The sequence below is a fragment of the Ornithodoros turicata genome, chromosome 4, assembly GCF_037126465.1.
Source record: "Ornithodoros turicata isolate Travis chromosome 4, ASM3712646v1, whole genome shotgun sequence".
Taxonomy (NCBI): Eukaryota; Metazoa; Arthropoda; class Arachnida; order Ixodida; family Argasidae; genus Ornithodoros; species Ornithodoros turicata.
In genome coordinates this window covers 12,351,494-12,373,470 of record NC_088204.1, presented here as the reverse complement: position 1 = coordinate 12,373,470, position 21,977 = coordinate 12,351,494, and the positions used below count along the sequence as shown (strand labels likewise).

The 21,977-nt window shown below is 45.4% G+C and overlaps 1 protein-coding gene across 1 annotated transcript; it reads left to right on the top strand.

Moving 5' to 3' along the window:
- Positions 1-6,872: 6,872 nt before the first annotated feature.
- LOC135391065 (chymotrypsinogen A-like) lies at positions 6,873-20,934 on the top strand. The gene is made up of 9 exons (XM_064621156.1): positions 6,873-6,949; positions 7,928-8,088; positions 10,661-10,898; positions 14,437-14,547; positions 15,284-15,503; positions 16,922-17,027; positions 18,927-19,089; positions 19,188-19,345; positions 20,222-20,934. The coding sequence occupies exons 1-9, from the start codon at positions 6,913-6,915 to the stop codon at positions 20,396-20,398; spliced, it is 1,371 nt and encodes a 456-aa protein (XP_064477226.1). The 5' UTR covers positions 6,873-6,912; the 3' UTR covers positions 20,399-20,934.
- Positions 20,935-21,977: the final 1,043 nt, after the last annotated feature.

The following is a 21,977-nucleotide window of genomic DNA, read 5'->3' as shown; positions in this document are numbered from 1 at the left end:
TGTTTGCGGCTCGTCGGCCCTGGGTAGCTGCGCATCGTTCCGAATTGGCAAACCAGGGGTCACTCAGCGAGCGATATACACCTGGGAGGGTGACTGAGCACTCCTCAATGCCACAGTGCAAGCCAGTGAATTGTAATGCAAGAAAAAAAGCCATTAAAGAAACAAATAAATGATACTAGACGTGTTTGAAATTCAAACTTACAGATTAACATGGCTTCTATGGCAGCACGCAGAGAAACATATACTCATGGAACGATGCGGCAGCACCAGAGGACACGTGTTTCGCCGTGTTTGCGGCTCGTCGGCCCTGGGTAGCTGCGCATCGTTCCGAATTGGCAAACCAGGGGTCACTCAGCGAGCGATATACACCTGGGAGGGTGACTGAGCACTCCTCAATGCCACAGTGCAAGCCAGTGAATTGTAATGCAGGAAAAAAAGCCATTAAAGAAACAAATAAATGATACTAGACGTGTTTGAAATTCAAACTTACAGATTAACATGGCTTCTATGGCTGCACGCAGAGAAACATATACTCATGGAACGATGCGGCAGCACCAGAGGACACGTGTTTCGCCGTGTTTGCGGCTGGTCGGCCCTATATATATCTATATATATCTATATATATATATTACGCGGGATATGACCGTATCACCTTCAGGAACTGTCACGCAAAAAAAGTTTCTCTAGGAAGCACATCTTTCCTGAGAAAACTAGTGTACAAGAGCACGCGCAGCGGTCGCGATACCTTCCTGCTCATTCGGTCGTGCTGTGACGTCGAGCAGCTGAGCACTTTTATTGGCTGCCGAGAGTCGTCTGCTACGGCGCGAGTGCAAGGCGACAAGTCGACTGTTTGGTTTCAAACGCGGGTCGGGCCGCGCCTAATACAACCACAAAAAGAAGAGTAGGTGCGCGCCGCGCTATTGGGTAGCTGCGGTGATGTCATGGACTAGCAGCCGAGAGAAGGAGCTTGTCTGGCCCGCAATACGGAAAGCTCTCTTGCACAGCAGCTTTGCGATTTAATTACACTTGTATTTTTTCCTGAGAATATGCCCTTGCCACGCTCTTCTAAGTGTACTTTTAATGTGAATGCGAAACCCAGTGTCTCTGAGCACTCCGATTGAAATGTCATAATGTTTAAATATGAATGTTGTTACCATATCCGAAGAACATAGCAACAACAATCTTGGAACTTGCATCTGCAAGTTAGACGCTATTGGGGGGTCCACAGTCTATAGCGCTGTGGTGTTCACATACAGCCTGTATATTAATCATACAAAGTGATAGGCTATATTTCATAGTAATAGGAAAGAATGGACATGTTAGTCCTGACGCTGTCAGGACATGGCTATCACAAAGCGCCACTGTGACTGAATCATTGTTTTAAGAAAGTGAGGGGGCCTCCTGTCCCCTCTCTTATCACCCCCATAAGTGCTGTTGACGAATTATTTATTACAAGCCCTAAACGTGACATTCTCGCTCTCTACAATGTTTGATGTTGGCGTATGGCAATACTGAGAATAAAGAGCTCTCTAACGAAGGAAAGTGTTTGTCCGTGTGCATTTATTCCTACAAATGAGGTTCGCCGAGAGGTCAAAAGGGCGTCAAAAGGTCAAAAGCCGAGAGGTCAAAAGTTGAATCCGCATCACGGATTCAACTCGAAGTCCGTGTGGACGCAATGACGGTCCAGCTTATACGCTATTCTATGTAGTTATTCTAACAGGGATTGTTTTACTCCGTGTGAGCGCCATGAAGCAACTGTGGCAATGAGCGGCGTACTCAAGTACTTCATCAAAGTATGTCGAAATTAATGAAAGAAATACATTTACTTAATTAGGTACATGTTTCTAGAATTGTTATGCACTTTTTTGCAGAGCGTAATATATTTGGACTGTACGAATTTCGGTTACACCTCAAGCTTTGTAACTGAACAATCCTTGCAAAGACATCCCCCATATTTGCTCGTACTACCAGTATGGAAAATAGATTGATTGATTGATTAAAGAAAAAAAATGAAGATGTTAGTCTCGAGCCACTCGGGACTGGCTACTCCAGGACGCGTTATTAAGAAAAGAAAGGAAAATTACACAAAACTCGACGCTTTGCAAGGGAATGGAAACAGAATAAATGAGAACATCACCACCTAGCTTGACACCAAAAGCGAAATCTATATGCGCAAAAACAAAGAGCGTCACAATCTGTCAGAGAGGTCCGTCGAGACGAGAAATTGCACAAGGGCGCGCATGGCAGGTATGAGCTGATTTACTGGCCAGCACCCAAGAACCTTTTCGGTGGAGTATGGCCGATTATCCAGGCAGGACAGGGACGACACAAGGGTACAACGGTGTGCACTGTACCTCGGGCAGTCTTGGAGGATATGATCCACGTCCTCAACTACATCACACAGACCGAGGTTGGGGGACGGGACCATGCCGAGCTTAAACAAAAGTCGTCCACACTCTAAGAAAAAAAGGTAGAATTTCCTACCCAGAGTTGCAGCGGGACGGTAGTTCTACCATTTTGTGCCAATCCACACGCGACTTTTTTTCCGCGGGTATAAGCGGTGGTGTCCCTTTCCCTTGCTCCTCTCTCTCACGTTTGCTCTAAGAGAAAATGGTAGAATTTCCTACCAATGCTGGTAGAACGACAGATTCTACTCTGTAGTTATACCCAAAAGGTAAAACTGGTTGGAGTAGAAATGTGGTTGCAATGCAGCTCTACCGAAATGGGTAGAAAATCATACCTTTTTTTCTTAGAGTGTACTGTATGGCACGTTGAGGCGAAGCCTGAAGATGAGTGACGTGATGGGTCGAGGAAGCGCTGAATGCATATAGAAACGGATATCTGGGTCCACCTTGGGCAGGAACGACGTAGAAGGGACACTTCTGCGCCAGTGTTCACTGCACAGACGTCTCATAAGAGTACCAATTGCTTGCTTCGCGTCCGCTCGGGTGAATTACGTAGGGTGCGTCGGTACGCCATGTGCCACATGAGCCCGTCTCGCAAGTAGGTCCGCAGCCTCTTTCCCAGGGACGCCACAAGATTCTTATTTTCTATACGCATTCATTACCGTGATAATGATCGCCGCCACACCGGATTAATTGCTTAATTAAATGAACAATGGATCTAATTAAGCAGTTCGCCGGAAATGTGTGATATTTGTATGTTAGAAATATAACCGATATGACAGTGAAGTAACTTGAAGAACTTCCTTACTACACATCTCAATTTCTCTCTTTCTCTCTCTTTTTTAGGTAGCAGGGTAGAAAGCATGCCTCGACACTATATCCAACGAACCCTTCGATGTTGCTTGGCGTGCAATAACGCAAACATCCTGACGTAATAATTGGCTTGGGGCAGCCGAGTTAAGAAATATCAGCTAGCTCAGTGACGTCAATGTGGATGGCGTATAGGCGGAGTGCGCCGGTCCACCAGAAAGAGGGAAAAAGCACTGGGAAAGCTATGGTGTGACGTCACGTGCAAGCCATGTATTGGAACAATGCACGTAATTCTGGGAACACTTCTAGAAGCGCTGTCGTTAGGTCATAATGCATCGGTGTTCTCAGTATCCAATTGTAAGTCAATATCGTGGCTAGATAACTACAGATAAAGGGTGCCATTTTTATGTGTCGTGGTAGGCCGTTCGATTGCTTGTTTGTTATTCAAAAATTTATCGACGACTTTCGATTAACAGTTTTACCTTTCTAGCCATCAGATACTGACTGCAGAGTGTGAGAAGTAGACAAGAAACAGTTCAAGATGGAACAATGGAATTATTCTCACTGGTCCGTTCAATGTCACCCTTATGGAATCATGGAGCCTTTGTTACGTTCATAATCATTGTCTTACAAAGCGGGACTGTTAAGGTTGACCCTGCGTGGTATCTTGGTATGGTGTCTGGAGGAATTGGAACCAGTGTTGTGCCCGATACTCAATTTAGGTAGTGAAATACCGCTACCCGCTACCCTATTTAAAAGTAGCGCGATACCTGCGGCGCTACAAATTTACGAATGTAGCGCGATACCGCTACCGCAACGAAAAAAATGTAGCGCAATTACCCTTCCGCTACTTTCTCGCCGAAGGCCTATGAATATGCGATTCGATACATTCAAAGATATGTGCTCTTGCTGATACTTTATTTCTTGCGATCAATACTTTCTGAAAAACTCATTACACACTTGCATTCACCTTCAAGAGCAGTTGCCGCTCAAAGTTCCCGTCACTGAGCCTAACAAGTTTTTTGGTGAACGTATCGGCGCAAACACAGAAAAGTCGCTCGGCAGACGCACTTGACGGAACGGCGGTATTTAGCTTGAGGAACGCCCCGTGCACTCTTGGATAACCCTGCTTTAGCGATGTCAAATTAAAGTTATCTGGCACAAAGAGGTACTGAGTAAGCTCACGATCAGCTGGATCTGCTGTAGAAGTTGACTCCCCAAAAGAAAAGAAATCATCTGCACAGAGCTCGCTCGTGGATTCCTCGGCGCGCTCACTTGAGGCGACCGAACACCTTAGCATTTCGTTTACGGTCAAGCTGGTTACTTCCTTTCGTTGGTTTTCATGCGTGAGCCTTGAGAGCTTAAACCTCGGAATTAAGACAGCAGCGATTTGAAGGCTCTGGTCTGACATGAATCGGTCGAACCTAAAGTGAATACCATGCATCGTAACCTGTTTCACAGTTGAATAAGATACGGAAGATGTAGTAAAATCACCTTTAGACGCTAGAGTCTAGCGTCTAATTTATTTTATTTTCTCACGAAAAAGTAGCGGTGGCGGAGGTGGTTCCGCTACTCAAAATTGTAGCGGAAATTACATTCCCTCTACAAATAACAAATGTAGCGGAATTACACCTCCGCTACTGAAAAAAGTAGCCATTACAGTAGCGCCGCTACGCACAACACTGATTGGAACAAAGCTCTAGTGACGCACCACTGACGGGAGTGGCGCACAGGGCCAAGTTAGCGTCACTAAATAAGCTACGTATAAGCTGCGTAGCTTATCTAATGACTCTATAGGCCAAGTAATATTATTGGGGTGTTAAGACCTGTTCTGACATATAGCGGTGTGCTAGTACAGCGCTACAAAACAGCGCACAAAAACATCACTCGCCGTTATCGGACGGTTCACACTTGCAAAGCGGTGCTAGCGCTATAATTTAGTGGAAGTTCGGTGGTTGTATCCGGTCTCTCCCATCGTGGCGCCCCCAGCGATTGATAACACGCGGACGACCAAGTTCAATCAACTGACTGCATGAAAAATTACCAGACATTTCGGATGACAGACTCGCCGGTTCCAATGAGGTCGCCGTGCTGTGAAATGCGGAGCCAAAACAACTGAACGACTTCCGCGACGTCATCGCTAAAGGGCCTCCTCATTGGCCAACACGAATGTAGTGCTAATATTAGCGCTGAAAAGGTTGCCATGAGCTCAACACCCGCAAGCGCTAATTTTTAGCGGCTTGGAGCACTGCGAGGAGGAAAATATCGCGCTATTTGCTAGTGCTATATAGTAAATCGCTTTATGTCGGAACAGGCCTTTATACTGCCGTGGGGCCAGACTTGTGCGTAACGCGTTACTAGTAATTGCGTTACTTGTAATCAATTACTTTTTTGAGTAATTTTTCGAGTAATCAGTTACTTTAAAGTCAAAGTAATTTTTCGAGTAATCAATTACTTTTCTGAGTAATCGATTACTCAGTAATTGATTACTTTCCGGGCAGAGACTAACTCATCTTTTAGATGTTCTGCCCCAAGTCAAGATCTTCGTGCCGTCAGCCTTTGTTCTGGAATTTCAGGGTCTCTCCCCCTAATCTGTTCCTACACCAGTGTGGTGGTACCTTTGTGGTAGCTTTGGTGGTTTAGTGAGTCATGGGGAAGTTCCACGCACGATCTTCCACAATCGGGTCAACGTCTTCCCGGGCGATAACTACAGTAGACGTACATATTTTTGGGTTATTTCAGCTGTTCCACTGTTGAACTTTCCTTTTTTTTTTTTTTGCTGAGGCACACAAAGACGGGTATAATTTGCGTGAATGCAGAGTAACGACCGGAGTAACGCGTTACTTTTCTACTCGTTACTCAATTACATTTGAAGTCCTGTAGTTTGTAACGGTAATCAATTACTTTTTCCGTGCAAGTAACGGTAACGGTAATCAATTACTTTTTTCGAGTAACGGGCACAAGTCTTCGTGGGGCTTAGAGCAAGCATGTACTCGGTATAACTTTCGCGCGCGTTAAAGCGCCTTTTTCAATGTCCCCTGAGATCGAACGCTGCGATCAAGTTTAACGCTCTCTAGTCCGAAAGAAAATGCTAATTTGTCGGATGTGACATCACGGATGTGACATGACACAGATTTCGAGCGGTCTGCCTGCCTAGACTGGCGGCACGTCCCGCCAGATAACTGCACCAAATGCGTCAATGACCATATATGGATAGGCACACGTTATTAAGTCTTCTTTCATCAGACATTCTACGCTGCCTTGTATCGCTTGCAACCATGCAACATCTCACGTGGATCCTGTATGCTTGTGTATATTTACGATTTCGAGATAAGAAACACAAGTGAACGCGTCCGCGCACTTCACACGCAACGATACGACTTCCACAGACAGATATGACTTCCCGCATCTTTGATAAGAAGGGAAGAGACAAGTGCCGCGCCATGAAAGGCAGTATTTGTTAACAAATCGAGAATGCTGGCACTCGTTCTGAACCATGCCTCTGTTAAGACAATGGCTATTACCTCTTCAAATAAGATGTGAAACAAATGCTCCAATCAGTGCGTGACACAGCTGTTGAAACAGCCCTATCACCATTGCCTAATTCATAATGATACCGGTACAGTACCGGGTATATAATCACTGTGAGTGGAGAGACCATTTATTATCACCGGCTGACTTGGCTATAGCGGCAAATATGATACGGGCAGTCCTGTTTGTACTCGTGGCTCTAGGTAAGCAATGTCTTGCATGTGGGATGGTTGGATGTACGTAAAGTTGCTTCGATTATTATGCGTCTTTTCTGAATGTCGTATACGATAGTCATAGTTGCCCATATCGTATTTTGGTCTCCTTATGTGTGAACACAACCACTTTTGAGGGAAGAAAATACAAAACGAAATGGTGATGGTGAAATGAAATGGCTCAACCTCCTTAAGATGCATTATTTGGTTGTCAGATGCCATACACTGGGTAGGTTCATGCAGCCTAAGGGGAGACCGCGTGACATCATCATTCATAATGTAATTGCTGTTTCTGTTATATGCCGAGCACTGAAGATATACGTACTTCATAGTCGAGCTACGTATACTCAAGAGGAATCAATCGTAAACGTTCCCTTCTTATTAATTTTTTTCTACGTTTCAAGTGGGAGCACACGCTAAGAAAACAGGAGTAATATTTAGTCCTTTTGTAGCCACAACCATTAATCCCTTTCGGGAGTAAATGCACGTACGTTTGTGGGAAGCTTTTGTAGCCACTTTGTAGCCACTCTTGTAGCCACAACCATTAATCCCTTTCACGGGTTGATGCACGTAAGTTTGTGCGAAGCTAGGGACCATTTGCAATACTCCGGAGTAAATATTTCTCGGTCATTGGACTAAAATTGGGAGTAATTGCAATGTAAGGGACTAGAAGCTGATATTATTCTCTAGCTTCCTTTTTTTTTATCCTTAGAGTGTTTTTAGTTTGCTGCTCTCCGCATACGCGACACTTTTTTACTGAATTTCTACTTTTCAGTTTTTAGCTGCATGTCTGAAAGGTCGAACGCTGTTACTGTCATTAGGAATATTGTTTCTTCCGCATTTTTTAAAGTTAAGTGCTGTTGATCGGAATCTATTAATGTACATATACATAACGTACACACGTACGTACATGCAGTTGAGATATCAAAACATAACTCAATGACGTGCACCGTGACTCTCTCGCAACAGGCTACACCAGTGCTACCACAGTCGTCTGCAGAGGCGGAGTCAACCACTACGTGACGCTCCACCGAGAGGTCGTGGTTGTGACACCGGGTTATGACCGGGCAGAGAACTACCCTAACTCCCACGTCTGTGCCATAACGGTCACGGCGCCTTTCCCGACACAGGTACCAAAGATAGCACCCCTAGCACCCCTTAGAGGCGAACTAAAGTGCAAACATTTATCCTCAACGCAAAAGGAAGGGAAGGTATCCGCTTCGTTTCTCATAATTTATACGCTGGCGAAACCGCCAGTTTGCGCTTTCCGTCTCCTCTCCTTCTCATAAGATGCGCGGCAATGCGGAGCGATCTCCCATTAGTCTCCTCAAACGATTTGCCCAATCACAGCGGCAGCTCGTTCGAGGAAGCCAATGGGTGGTTGCTCTGCATGAGAGAAGAAGGAAAGTGCAAATTGAGGCTACGCCCGCATATCAATCACGAAAGACGCAGCGAATAGGTCCCGTTCATTTGGGTTGGTGTCAAGGTAACACTTCGTTATTTCATTCCGCGAGGATAAAGTTCGCACTTCAGTGCCCGTTTCGTTGGTTCCTTCAGTGGCTCAACCTGATATCACATTCGCTAGTTTTAGTGAATCGTTTTCAGTGAAACTGTACGCGAACGGTTTCGCGGAAAGCCAATGAGAAGAGGGACTGACTCAGAATAGAATCTCCTGACTGGACAGGGGCAAAACCGCTTGCGAACCGTTTGAGTGAAAACGATTCACTACAACTACCTATTATCATTATTATGTATTTGACTCTCTGAAACGATTTATGATATATATGTACACACGTGAGATAATAGGTTCCCGCATAAGCCGTGAGTATTTCAAGCAAATGCTTATCTGCTGGTTAAGCTACCGGAAAAAGGCAGATTGTCTGGAGATGCCAGGGAGCTTTAGGAAACCGTGAGCGCCCTTCGATTCCTTTTCCGTAACGGTATGAGCCAATCAGCTATCAGCGTAGCAATAGTTGATTGGCTGATAGCGACACGGAAAAGGAATAGGGTGGTGCTCACGGCTTCCTAAAACTCCCTAATGGGGAGCTTTAGGAAATCGTAAGCGCGCTCCGATTGGCGACTCCGTATCGCTGTCTGTCAATCTGATATCGGCAAAGTGATGTCCGCCACCCGAAAGTGATCATGCGACTGCCTTATCATGTGCTTGGTAGCGTTATCGTGAAGCTTCTCCGTTCACCTAAAACTTCACAAAAATAGTGACAATAGTAGAACGTACGACGTCGCCTTTGCGTACGCAAGGGATAGCGTTGGTGGTCTTGCGCTTGCGCAAAACACAAAGAACCACCATGCTATTCCTTGCGTAGGCAAAGGTAATAGCGTACAATCCAATGAAACTGTTAACCAGATCACAATGGCAGTTAAATTGCTATTCATGACGTATTCGTGAATCAGTTATCTTCACCAGGTTACTCAAAAGTACGCTAATAGTACACTCGGAGGGAGAGAGAAACGGAACAAATCGGGGAACAATTACACGACCCGGTCCCTTAGATTGCACTTATTCCCCTTCTCATAGCCACAGTTGCTTAGCGGCACTAACAAGGAACAACACCTACCAGCAATTACTCCAGCAACTACTCCAGCAACCAGCACTTACCCCCAATTTGAGTCCTCCGACCCCGAACGTTCCTCCTTAAACTTTGTATAAACCTCCGCGCGCTCTCTGTTCTCCCACTCCTTCCTGCTGTGCTCTCTCCATCTGCCCACGTCTCTCTACGGCGCTCATAACCACAGTTGCTTCGCGGCGCTAACACGGAGATAAAAGAAAAGAGAAAAACTTCCTTGCGCTTAGTTCCGAAAATATGCTGGTGGTTGCGACAAGACATCTGCTCCTCCACAAAAACTAAAATCAGTTTCTTTCATTCTTTTTCTTTTTTTACTTAGCGTGTGCAACACAACGCATGGAACTGAAATGTGTAAGTTGAGCTCGACGATGAGCTCAACGTTCGCAGTACCCTGGCGGGTGTACCCGTGTTCGCAGTTCCCAGAACGTTATCAAAATGGCGTAGTTTGTGTCGTATCCCATATTAAGTTTTTCCGACACGCCGTTTAGGACAAAAGCGGTAAATTTAATATACGAGTGGGTAATAAACATTAATAATAACGATGATGATGGTGGTGGTGGTGATAAGGGAAAGCAAAAGATGGGGACGTAAAGTCTCGACAAATGATAATAATAAGAATAAATGAATCTAATACTATAACATTGGTTAGCGAGGACTCACTTATCACAAAACGAAACAGCTTGGTGTGGCTGACCCTTACGCCCCCACCCCCTTTGTTTTTGTCCCAATAATTATACCTCTCCCCCTCTCAGTCACAGAGGTCCGCCAGATTTTGGGCGTAGAATTTACTTCGGTGACTTTAAACTTAATTGGACTTGTCTATAACTAATTCATCTTAATACTTATGAAGATGAACTAATTAACTTAACGAATAAGGCTAGATTAAGTACATGAATTAATTTATCTCCACCCCGAAGTGTAACGCCAGGATGTTATACATGAAATTTCTTACACGTTACGCAACGATAACAATCGGAAAGAGGTTCATTCGGGTTCAACATTCGTGTCGCAGTTTTAGTGTCGCGTTCACCAATGTTGCTCCTTTGTCAATGTTGATATATGTATATTGCATATATATTTTCATTTCATGCTCGCTCGTTGTGCGCTACATTCGCAGAAGGTTCGCGTCGATTTCGAAGACATGGATTTGGAATCGAGCTTTCAGTGCCACGCCGACCGACTGGTCATCCAAGAGGTACAAGGCAGAAACCTGTACCAGGTGGGCTCCTACTGTTCCACGGTACGACCAAAGTCCTACGTGTCTCTCACGAGCAGTCTCAAGTTCGGTTTCGTGAGCAACAAGCTACGTTCTGGACGGGGATTCAGGATCCGTGTCACGCCGACGAATTCACGAAGTAAGTTTACCTGCCTGTTACATGACACCCTGAAGGAGAATTAAACCGGGAGGGGGGATATATTTATTAGACGAAAAGAAAAAAAAAAGCGGGGGAAAGGTCAGCCAAACGAGACGTCGACTTGCTATTCCAGAAATAAATAAATAAAGAAAATTAAGAAATAAGAAATAAATAAAAAGAAAACGAATTAGGAAATAAAGGATAAACTAATAAATGATGAAAGAAGGATGAGGTAGATTAAAGACAAAGATGACAAAAAAAATGTGAAAGAATGATGAGATGGATCACAGAAGATGACTTTAAAAGGAAAGCATGAAGTTAACGCGTTGAGGGTGTGAGTGGGGCACAGAAGAATGAGATTGCACGACTGAGTTCACAGGCTGTTCATAAGACCTGAATCTCTCAAGAAAGTCAGAACTGCTTTGGTCACAGACCGCTGTGTGTGATCTCGTACTGGGCCGACCAGAATGGCCAGAGAAAAGTCCGTGCACCGCAGCTCGAGTAGGCGTCGTCTCAGCGTGGCTTGAGGGGTGTCGAATCTGTGACAGTCGAGGAGAAGGTGTGGAACATCAGCTTCAACAGCGCAAGTGGGGCATTTGTGCGACTGGAGAAGACCCATTTTACAGAGAAGTAGAGGTGTCCTGGCGGCATTAAGGCGTAGTCGGTGTAGAATGGACGCTTCTTGACGCGAGCAGTGGTGTGTTGCAACGAAATCCATCGACGGGTCGATAGACCGGAGATGGTCGTTCAGTCGGACAGCGTCCTCTTGAAACTGCCGAATACCGTTATGACGGAGTCGCTGTGTCGGTAACCGACACGATGAGGCTGAGAGTGGTAGGAGACAGTTATTGGAGGTGCGGTCCCCATGTGCCCGACGTGCTAAGGCTTAACCAGGGAAATATAATCATAATACTAGTTTGTGGCTTTACACTGCGAGACAGCTGTGGTTATGGGCAACGCCTAAATGGTCGGTCTGTGTACTCATTCTGTCCACCCTGCCCCTAGTAGCGTCCTCGGCGGTGTTGCAACCCGCAACCTTGGGATCAGTGGGCGAGCACGATACGGAGCCACCGCGTCCGGTGCTGCGTTATGGATGGCCATAGAAGGACAAAAAAGAAATTAAACAAAAAAATATATATATATTAGGCGTAGGTCGCGCCTGTGTGACCAGCAGCTGCATGACGCCTTGTGCGTGTTAGCACTGATCAGTTAGCAGTATGGGTGTCCAACAGTGAGCTCGTCTTAAGGTGGACTGACTTTTTAAGAAAGTCTATGGGGAATTTTTGTTCGCAGGGTTCTCGTAAACCTCGCTAAATTTCTACAGGAAACTCGGAGAGGCATGCTCCCCTCTAATTTATCTAGGGATCCCACTGACTTTTGGCGAAAAGCTTGTCAAATTTTCGATACATGGAAGTCTATGGGAGATGCAATACAATAGCTTCTCTCGGCCTGCCGGCCCGCGATAATTGGGCCAAAATAATGTCGTTCCCTACAGTAACATTAGGGGAATTGGTACACCGCGCGTGTTGTCTATGCTCGGACAAAGTCCTCAGTAACTTGTCGACGCTGAAGGGTGGACGGTCTAGTTTATCGAGGGCGTTCTTCAATGTTTATCGACTGGAGTCGAAGCGTAGACAGGGGACTGGAACGTGATCGGTGTCCTCTAGGGTTCCGCATGTTGAACAATTAGGCGAACGAACGACACGTATATTATGCAGGAATGCTGCTCCTAACGGGACATTGAGTCGTAGTCGATGAATTACGAACTCTAACAGCTGTGACATCCTAGATGAGAGGCAATTGGTGCAATCGCCCAGTCGTTTCTCATATGCTCACGCGTATCTCTAGTTTGATACGAAAGCCTTCTTCTTGCTTTAGGAAAGCAGAAGTAATGTTAGGCCTTTTGGGGATTAGATGGACAACCATTATTAAGTAATGATCAGATCCACTGTCATTTTCCATTTAGTCCTTTCTTTCTTACAGAGCACGCTGTTACTCTCCCCCTCCTTCAGCTCTTACTCCAGCCTTCATTCACTCTCTAAAGTACTCTTCGTAATATTTCTATGCCTGGAGATAGTTGCCCGAAAAGAAACACTAAATACATGATGATGACGATGACACGGGAAGTTTCATCACTGTTTGTAGAGACCGTTGTAGCAGCCAGCAATTTCGATTATAATTGTGATGATGATGATGGTAGAAGAAAGAATATAGACATGTGAGCCCGTTCACGGCGGGACAAGCTACTCCAGATCTAGTAGAGGAGAAAAAAAACAAGACGCCTAAAATGACGGGGGCCCTGCTATGCTCTTAACGAAGGTGACATGTGTAAGTGCTGTGCGCCCTGACGATGAATCGCAGGCCATTCGCCCATCACTTTCACGACGTCCAAGGGTGGGCTATCAAGACCATTTATCAAGAAGCGATCTCTCAAGTTGCAAACGTGCAGCGGAGAGGAGAGTAGAGTAGAGTAGAAGTAGCTGCGTTTCGGAGCTTTGTGGCGCCCGAATATGGAGAATATGAGGTCTGCTTAGGGTTGCCACCAGGCCGGTATTATACCAGCACGGCCGGTTATTTGCTCGCTCTGCCGGTTGCCGCGCGGTAGGAAGGTGATACCGGGTACCGGCAGCCTTTTGCCGGCATTTGTGGCTCCACACCGTTCGTAGGGGCTTTTACGGGGTTTTCCTTTCAACATTCCACTACAGCTTGAACAAATCTGGAGCACAGACACAACTCTGTAGTCACCAGCCGTTTTCTTAGTTATTCATTATTATTATCACTGTTGTCTTGAGCGAGTACGCTGGTTCTTTTCTTTCTCTCTCTCTGTATACTCTCTTCACCTCACCCACTTTCCCTTTCCCGTAAACATTTCCTCCTTTCACTCTATTCCACTTCCTCTCCGTCAGCGTGTATTTTTCACTACGAAAGGTGACAACCCTAGGTCTGCTGCTCCATTTCTTTTAGTCGAGGATTATGTGCCTCTTGTTCGCTGGAATGTGGGCTTTTGGGAGGGGAGTGTGTGTGTGTGGGTGGGTGGGGGGGGGGGGGGAGCTGGATTAGGTAGCTCGTTAGTGATTAGATTTGTGCGTTCGAGAAGAATATATACCGAATCTTCACGCACACCACATGTTGAACACAACGACGAAGGTTGAACGGCTATCTTGAACAGAAATGCGTTGGCCAATGAGTCGAATTCTGTGAAGCGAAGTTCGGAGCGGCTGGGACGTCGAAAGCATTGGGACTGTTTTCATTCACGGTTCAAACACTTGTGTCCGGTAACGACTTTCTGTCTTGAATTAAAAACAGGAAATGATAGAATGGGTGTCCACGCAATCTTTATTGCCCAAGCTATGGAGTTTTTCACCGACTCAGGAATAACTTCTAAACTTGCGATTGCTCGTGTTAAGGTTACTGCGCCCTTGTGTCTTATGTTCTTGAATCATCCGGACATATGGCGAATTTGTTCTTGAAATAAAAGTATATAGAGCCTTGATGAAAGTTCCTGTATGGTTACTACAAGTAATTTTCTTTACCGCAGCTGTCTGCGGCAGAGGAAGCCTCCAGTGCCGTAACCGAGAGTGCATTTCTGCTTCCAAGCGCTGTGATGGTATCTACGACTGTCAAGATGCATCGGACGAAATAGGCTGCCGTGAGCATGTTTTTTTCTTTCCCTCTCAGTTCATACGTGTACAGTGATAGCCAAGTTAAGGTGCCATATTAGCTCTGTTCCGCAAACAATATAAAGTCGGCACTGCAGACACCAAAACTTCTTTTTAAAAAAGCATAAAATATCATGCCAAGAATTTTCAGCTTACAGACTTGTTTCGGTAATTCATGAAAAATTATAGAACAGCCATATATGGGTCCGCCACTCACGTCAGATGTCGTGGAATCCTTGGGGGCTCTGTAATTTACTCTTATAGAGTATACCCAATGCTCACGGTTGCCAACACCAGAAAACGTGAGGAGCGGACCCAGGCAGTACTCCTACGTAATCCGTAGCAATCCCCGTGGTCTGTAATTTCTCACACCGGCCATGCTGTGAGGACACCCTGAGTGCGCCCTGAGGACACCCTGGGCCACCTTCATAGGCGACCTTACCAACATCTGAGGAGTACCGAGGGACAAAACCCCTACACCGCAGTCGGGTCACTTCCAAATTTCGATGTAGAAGGCCTTGGCCACTAAGTCGCGGTGGTAAGGCAAATTCGGCGAATTCGGAGGGGACATGTCGGTCATTCGGCCAGTCGACCCAGCACTTTTGGAGGTCAGGGGCCTACGGCTGTCTCCCGGCTATCAATGGATTCGCCGAGTTGGCACTCGGCAGATTGGGAGGACACAGTTAGCATACTCTGTCTCACGGAGTTTATTTTTCGGCTTTGCAGCCCGGAGGCCAAATTTGCAGGGAGCCCGTTGCGGAAGGCCCGCCATCCAGCCAGACGCAACGTCGAATGACCGTGTCGTCGGCGGCCAGGAAGCTGTTCCACACAGTTGGCCTTGGCAAGTGAGCATGCAGAGGAAGGCATCCGAGCCATTGGACCATTTCTGCGGAGGCACCATAATCTCGAGCGAGTGGATAATTAGCGCCGCACATTGCTTCGCAAGGTAAATCGCAACCACGACATACTAGATTATAGCGACTACGTCATATGGACCCCTTCACAGCGCCGCACCTTGTCTTTTTGTTACTTTTTCTTACATTGTTTTATTTGACCCGTCTCCTGAACGGCGGAGCGGAATTCCAGTGCAAGTAGGACAATGGGGGCCACATGTGCCCACCTTTCCTGTCTTTTACAGCTTGGAATGTGCTGATGACGTCATTGGTAAGGCTGGCCTTCGCGATATTTGGATGCTAGCGGTGGCGCTACTAGTCGGCACGGTTATGGCTTCCTCAAGCGTACTTTACCTTACCTTAGTATTGTTGTACGAGCGGTGGATGTCCCACGAAGGACGCTTCTTTCTGAAGTTGATTGCCATCATCACTCTACGCCTTTTCGTGGGAGCCGATAGGAGCTGTTGCTGTCGTCTGCTACGGTAGTCGTATGTCCGCTTCTGCACGTTCAAAATTCAAATTACCATTGTCCAATCGTGATGTAGGTCACGCGTGCCGATGAGCAGCGCCCCTAGCGGATCGTGCGAATGGGCTCCTCATAGGGGTTGCCGATTATGTCGTGGTCGCAACTCGACACACGAGGTAATGAGATCGTTTCGGCAATGAGTATAGAGCTGACCCTACCGCTTCGCACTTCGGCTTCGTACATATGATGGTGGTAGTCGGGATGTCGTGTGCTTCAGCCAATCGCCGCGGACGATTCCAAAAACAGGCAGCTACTAATGGCTACCCATGCGGCTTGTGGCAGCTCGTCCCCATAGCTACGGCCGCCAAAAGCACAGTCGTGATTGGCAGACTCTTAATGACTACGTCACATCCTGTAAGCGGTCAGGTCCTCCTTATCTAGGTGACGTTGGAAAGCTGACTGCGATTTTCGAGAGTTCATTCGCAAATTTTCGACTTCAGACAGATTTATTTATCTACGTGTGGTATGGTTAAAAGCCTTACGCAAAAGAAGCACTCTGTCAACAGAACAAGTTACGAACAATCTTTAAACAGTGCGGTGTTTGTTGTTCGGTTCGTGTCAGGATACCCCGAATGCACAGGGAGTGTGCAGTGTTTTGAAGTAACTATTCATGCTGTGACAGCAATAATTATCTAAGAAAAAAAAAACTTAGCTCAGAACATCCTCCAATATAAGCAGCCTGCAACGCTCGGAAAGCCGGATGTGTTTTTGTTCTTCTTGTTGTTGTTCTTGTGAGAGAGAAATCGACAACGACGCTCGCGCTTTGAAGAAACTAACCTCTCTTTTGCTCCTGTAAACATTACAATATTTAGTGTGTGTTTTTTGTTTTTCTTTACTTTTTGTTGCATTGCTTTATTTGATCCCGCCACCTGAACGGCAGAGGGGAATTCCAGTATAAATAGGACGATGGGGGTCATATGTGCCCTCCTTTCCTCTCTTTTACAGCTTCCAAAGTGCTGATGACGTCATTGTTAAGGCTGGCCTTCACGATATGCTGAACCCTAATGAGGAACTACAGATCAGGACTCCGAAAGTCATTGTCACGTATAAAGTGAGTCGGGCGTGCACCTCTGAATGCATGTACGACATGTACTGTAAGGTAGGAATAGTAGATTGATGTACCAGCAAAGTTTCTACCACTTTTATACAGAAAACTATTTGACACGTTATGCATGCGCATATCACAAAATTTGTAAATATTCACAGGCATGTCCCCGTCACACTGAAAATGACCGGGATCATATCTTGTCATATCATCATATCATCTTCTCTTGTTTGGATTTTCTCGATGTCCCATTTTTTAAATGAGAGTAACAAGTTATTGGCCGTCAAGTTTGTAGTTGATTGATACAATTTTGTGAGAGGGAGGGAAATAGTGCTGACGTCACATAAATTTGATCGCTTGCCATCCGTCATTATAACAACAGGGTGCATTTAGCAAAGGTCACACATATCGATCGAGTCGTAGATATACAAGAGAACGTGTGTGGCGCTTCGAACTTTGCAGACTTACACTCATTTGCCTGCAGATTTGTCGATATTTTTCTCATACGCTACCACTTTGTAGAAAAAGAGTTAGAAGCAAAACAGATCCTCACTCCATGCATTTCCTGTGGTCTATACCGCTCGAAAACAGACATTTTTTTTCCTCTGTCTGCTTCAGGTACACAGCACCACGTCTTAGTGGCGCTGCCTGCAAAAGCAGCAAAACCAAATCTTATGGAACAAACAACATCCACATGAACCAGATCATAGGTGGGGAAGTTACTGTTATTTTGTAGTACACTACCGTTACTCATTACTTTTTCAAAAAGTAACGCGTTACGTTATTCGTTACTGTTGCGGTAGTAGGTAGCGCGATGCTAACGCCGTTACTTTTGCATTACTTTACCAGTTGTCTTCATAATATGTACCATTTGTGGTTGAGTCACATAAGTGCATTCCGCAAATCAATACAAGCAATGTTGAGCACAAACAAGAGGCACGCATGCGCACAACTTACATGTGGATTTATTGCAACGCCAGAAGTAATTGATGTTCAAATTTGATCTGTGAGCTTCGCCCGTTTGGCTGAGAGGACGTCTAATGACCAGTGAGTGCTCCTTGTCAAGGTTGGTAGAGACGGTGACCTTATATCTCACACAGTACAAATCCAACCAGCCAATTACTTGGTACTTTGTTACTTGTTCAGAGGGGAGAGGCTATTTTTCTGTCGCTTTTGCCCCATTCGTCCGAAAAACACCAGAGAGAGTGAAAAAATAGAGGTGGTAAACAAAGGTGACATCTCAACCAGGGTAGGTCAATGATCATTCTTTTGCGTTCTTCGTGGGTGCCGACGTGACCCTCTTGTCATTGTTGAAGATGAATAGAAAAAATCGCGGATTTTCCAGGATTCTGCAGGTACGGTCCTCGCTCAAGCTTAGACGCTGAAGCAATGTTCCCGAACACGCAGTAACGCATAACGCCGTTACGCCTTAGTAAGTAAAAATGTAATGACGTTACGTTACTCATTACTTTTCTCCCAAATGTAATGCGTTACCATATTGCACTACTCGAATGTAACGCGTTACCGGTAACGCGCTACTTTGTAACGCGTTACTCCACACCAGTTGCAGGGTTTCGAGGCAGCGCCACCTAAACGTAGATATGTCAACGTGAAGCTGGCAGAGGAAAAAAAAAACGGCAGTTTTCTGCGATATGGCCCCATACGAAATGCATGTGGTGCGAATTTGCTTTGATTATTTTTTGTACTAAATTGATAGCATACGAAAAAAAATATCGATAAAACTCAAAGCAAATAACTATCAGTCTATAAAGACTGAAGCGTAAGAAACGCCAGCTTCTATTTTTACGACGCGATTAAAATGTGTAACCGCTGCTAGATTACACCCTGTATTTGTCAGTCACAACAGGGCTAACTTTTTTTCTCTCTTCTTCCTTCTCTGTGCAGAATTTCAGAGGCGGACGTGATATGAACTACGATATTGCCCTGGTCAAGGTTTCCGTTCCATTCAACTTCACGGAGGCCGTACGTCCAGCATGTCTGCCTGAAGACGACAAACCTCCTCCAGTGAATGCCACTTGTTACTCCACTGGATGGGGACAGACTCGAGGTGAGAGTCGTTTCCTATAGTAGTTATGCGTAATAAGAGAGCAGCGTCAGAGTCGGATCATTCATGACATCGTTGTAATCTGGTGGATGCGTTTCCAGGCAGCGGCAACGCTTTCCGTCTGAAACAGACCAGGCTTAACGTTGAAGACGTCAACTACTGCCGAAGCGGTGACAGGGCGCGCATCGCAAGGTTAGGCATCCACGGAGATAACTCCGTCTGCGCAAGAAGTTTGGACACGATCTCCGGACCTTGTCATGTAAGATAACCCATACGCTTCCATTAGTCCAGACTTGTGGAGAGCAGTCCGATTTCTAACAGTAATACGGCTGCTCCCACGTATGAGTCACATTTCAGTTGCAGTCGCACTTTCACATGTTATTGCATTGATATTAACTGAGGAGTCGCCATCTGTTGAGTATTAGAAGAAGTTAGTGTTGCTGTCGCAGTAGTAATGCCAGACTGTTGCCAAAGTTCGCAAATCGTATAGTCAGATACGCAGCGCAGCGGAAAGTATTATCATTGATGTGTAGTTTCAAGCACTTTGTTTTTGCGTGCAGCATCATAATTACGTTGCTAGTCTTTTTTTTTTTTTTATGTAGAACTACGTCTTTCCGATCATTTGTCGTGCTGGAAGCAGGGAAAATTTTCAGGGCAACCTCCGACGCCTACAACTCTTCCATCTACGTTCTCCCAATGCTCTCAAAAAGCACGTTCGATCACCAAGCTATCTCCATATATTTCTTTCCTAACTCCAACTCCAACCAAGCGACAACTGTCAACATCTATCCGTTCTTCAGCTGCTTCGGAACTGTCCACCAGTGCCTCAACTTACCAGTCAAAGTCCGCAACACATTAATGGAATTAACATCACGAAAGTCACCAAAGCATATTTTACGCCCCAAAACCCTCGCGCACTATTCAAAAGAGAGAGCTCTTCCAGGTTTTTAGTGAATTTTGTCGGTGTAACTGTTTTGAATTACTGCCGGAAAGCATGACTCATAGAAGTCCACAAACTATGCTCCTGCAACGCTACTGCAAGTAAAGAATTCGTCCATTTCTCGGCCTAACTCTCTAAAATGATTTGAGATTATGATCTTATATAACTTGCAACGATTTTACTTCCGCTTTGTAGGGAGACAGCGGAGGTCCCTTGGTATGCCAGACTGAAGCCGGCCAGTGGGTTGTCTACGGAGCCACCAGCATGACCGCAGACAGCTTTGTTGCTGGCACTCTCTGCGGCATGGATGGAGCCACACTCTGGAACAGTGTAGCCAGTCACAGGGAGTGGGTGCTACGTACGACAAGTTAATATGTACTGAACACTGAGATAGTGGTACTGAGGCGCAAGGACAAGGCGTAGATAGAGGACAGCACCTTCAATTCACATTCATCGCTTCACAATTCCGTATATCTCAGTTTGCAAGGTTTGTAGTCATGTTTCTTAAATGAAAAAAAAAGGGGGGGTCGACGTTTCGACAGTGGCACTGTCTTCGTCAGGACAAAAGATGCGCAGGCAGTTACAGATTGCTTAAACACCACAGTCTATAGTGCTGTGGTGTTCGCATTCAGCCTGAATTATACAATAATACTCAGGCTGTATTTCATAGTAACAGGAAAGAATGGATATGTTAGTCCTGATGCTGTCAGGACATGGCTATCACAAAGCGTCACTGTGACTGAAACATTGTTTTAAGAAAGTGAGGGGGCCTCCTGTCCCCTCTCTTATCATCTCCATAAGTGCTGTAGACGAATTATTTATTACAAGCCCATAACGTGACATTCTCGCTCTCTACAATGTTTGATGTTGGCGTATGGCAATACTAAGAATAAAAAGCTCTCTAACGATGGAAAGTGTTTGTCGGTGTGCATTTATTTCTACAAATGAGGTTCGCCGAGAGGTCAAAAGGGTGCATCACGGATTCAACTCGAAGTCCGTGCGGACGCGATCACGGTCCAGCTTATATGCTATTCTAGTTATTCCGACAGGGAATTTTTTTTTTTTTTTACTCCGTGTGAGCGCCATGAAGCAACTGGGGCTATGAGCGGCGTACTCAAGTACTTCATCAAAGTATACCAAAATTAATTAAAGAAATACATTTACTTAATTAGGTACATGTTTCTAGAATTGTTGTGCACTTTTTTTGCAGAGCGTAATATATTTGGACTGTACGAATTTCGGTTACACCTCAAGCTTTGTAACTGAACAATCCTTGCAAAGACACCCCCCATATTTGCTCGTACTACCAGTATGGAAAATAGAAATCTGCCAAGAATCTAAGAATTGCAACGTCCAGTGAAATATTTTTGCTCTCTATTCGATAATCATTGCTGTTCAGAATATTTTATTGGCATAATTACCTAATTACACAAGTAGCCGCTCAGACTACACTTTGCTTTTAACTAACACAATAACAACGTAGATGTTTTGTGTGCAACAACAACAACAACATAGATGAATGGATGATGATGATGTGGGATGTTTCCCTGCGTTGAGTGCAAACTATCGATACAAGTATGTCAAACTGCTAAAACTGTGTACAGCCTGCCATTCGTATGTACACATTCAACACGCCTCGTCATTCACAGTCATTACTTGTCAATCATTTTTAGTCCGTCCAACTCCAACTCCAATCATTACTTGGTCACGTGCTAGGCAGTACCACGAACACGTCTCTGAGAACATAACCAATTGCAAATAAGCAAATGAAATGGCGACCTCTCTCTTATGACAAGGTGTATTTCTTTTTTGCGTGCGCTTCGTTGAAATGACTAACGAGCAAACACAGGAAACAGTAGGTACATTAAACCGAAGCAGGCTGTCCAAAGGTATAAGATCCAACTGCATGTATGCGACTATGCGTGTAGTTTGCTTTGTGACTGACCCAATT

Bases quoted from the DNA above. Each gene is read 5' to 3' on its own strand.
- LOC135391065 (XM_064621156.1), top strand. From the start codon at position 6,913: ATGATACGGGCAGTCCTGTTTGTACTCGTGGCTCTAG. The intron at 6,950-7,927 runs GTAAGCAATGTC...CTCTCGCAACAG, and splicing joins GTTTGTACTCGTGGCTCTAG to GCTACACCAGTGCTACCACA. The intron at 8,089-10,660 runs GTACCAAAGATA...CTACATTCGCAG, and splicing joins CGGCGCCTTTCCCGACACAG to AAGGTTCGCGTCGATTTCGA.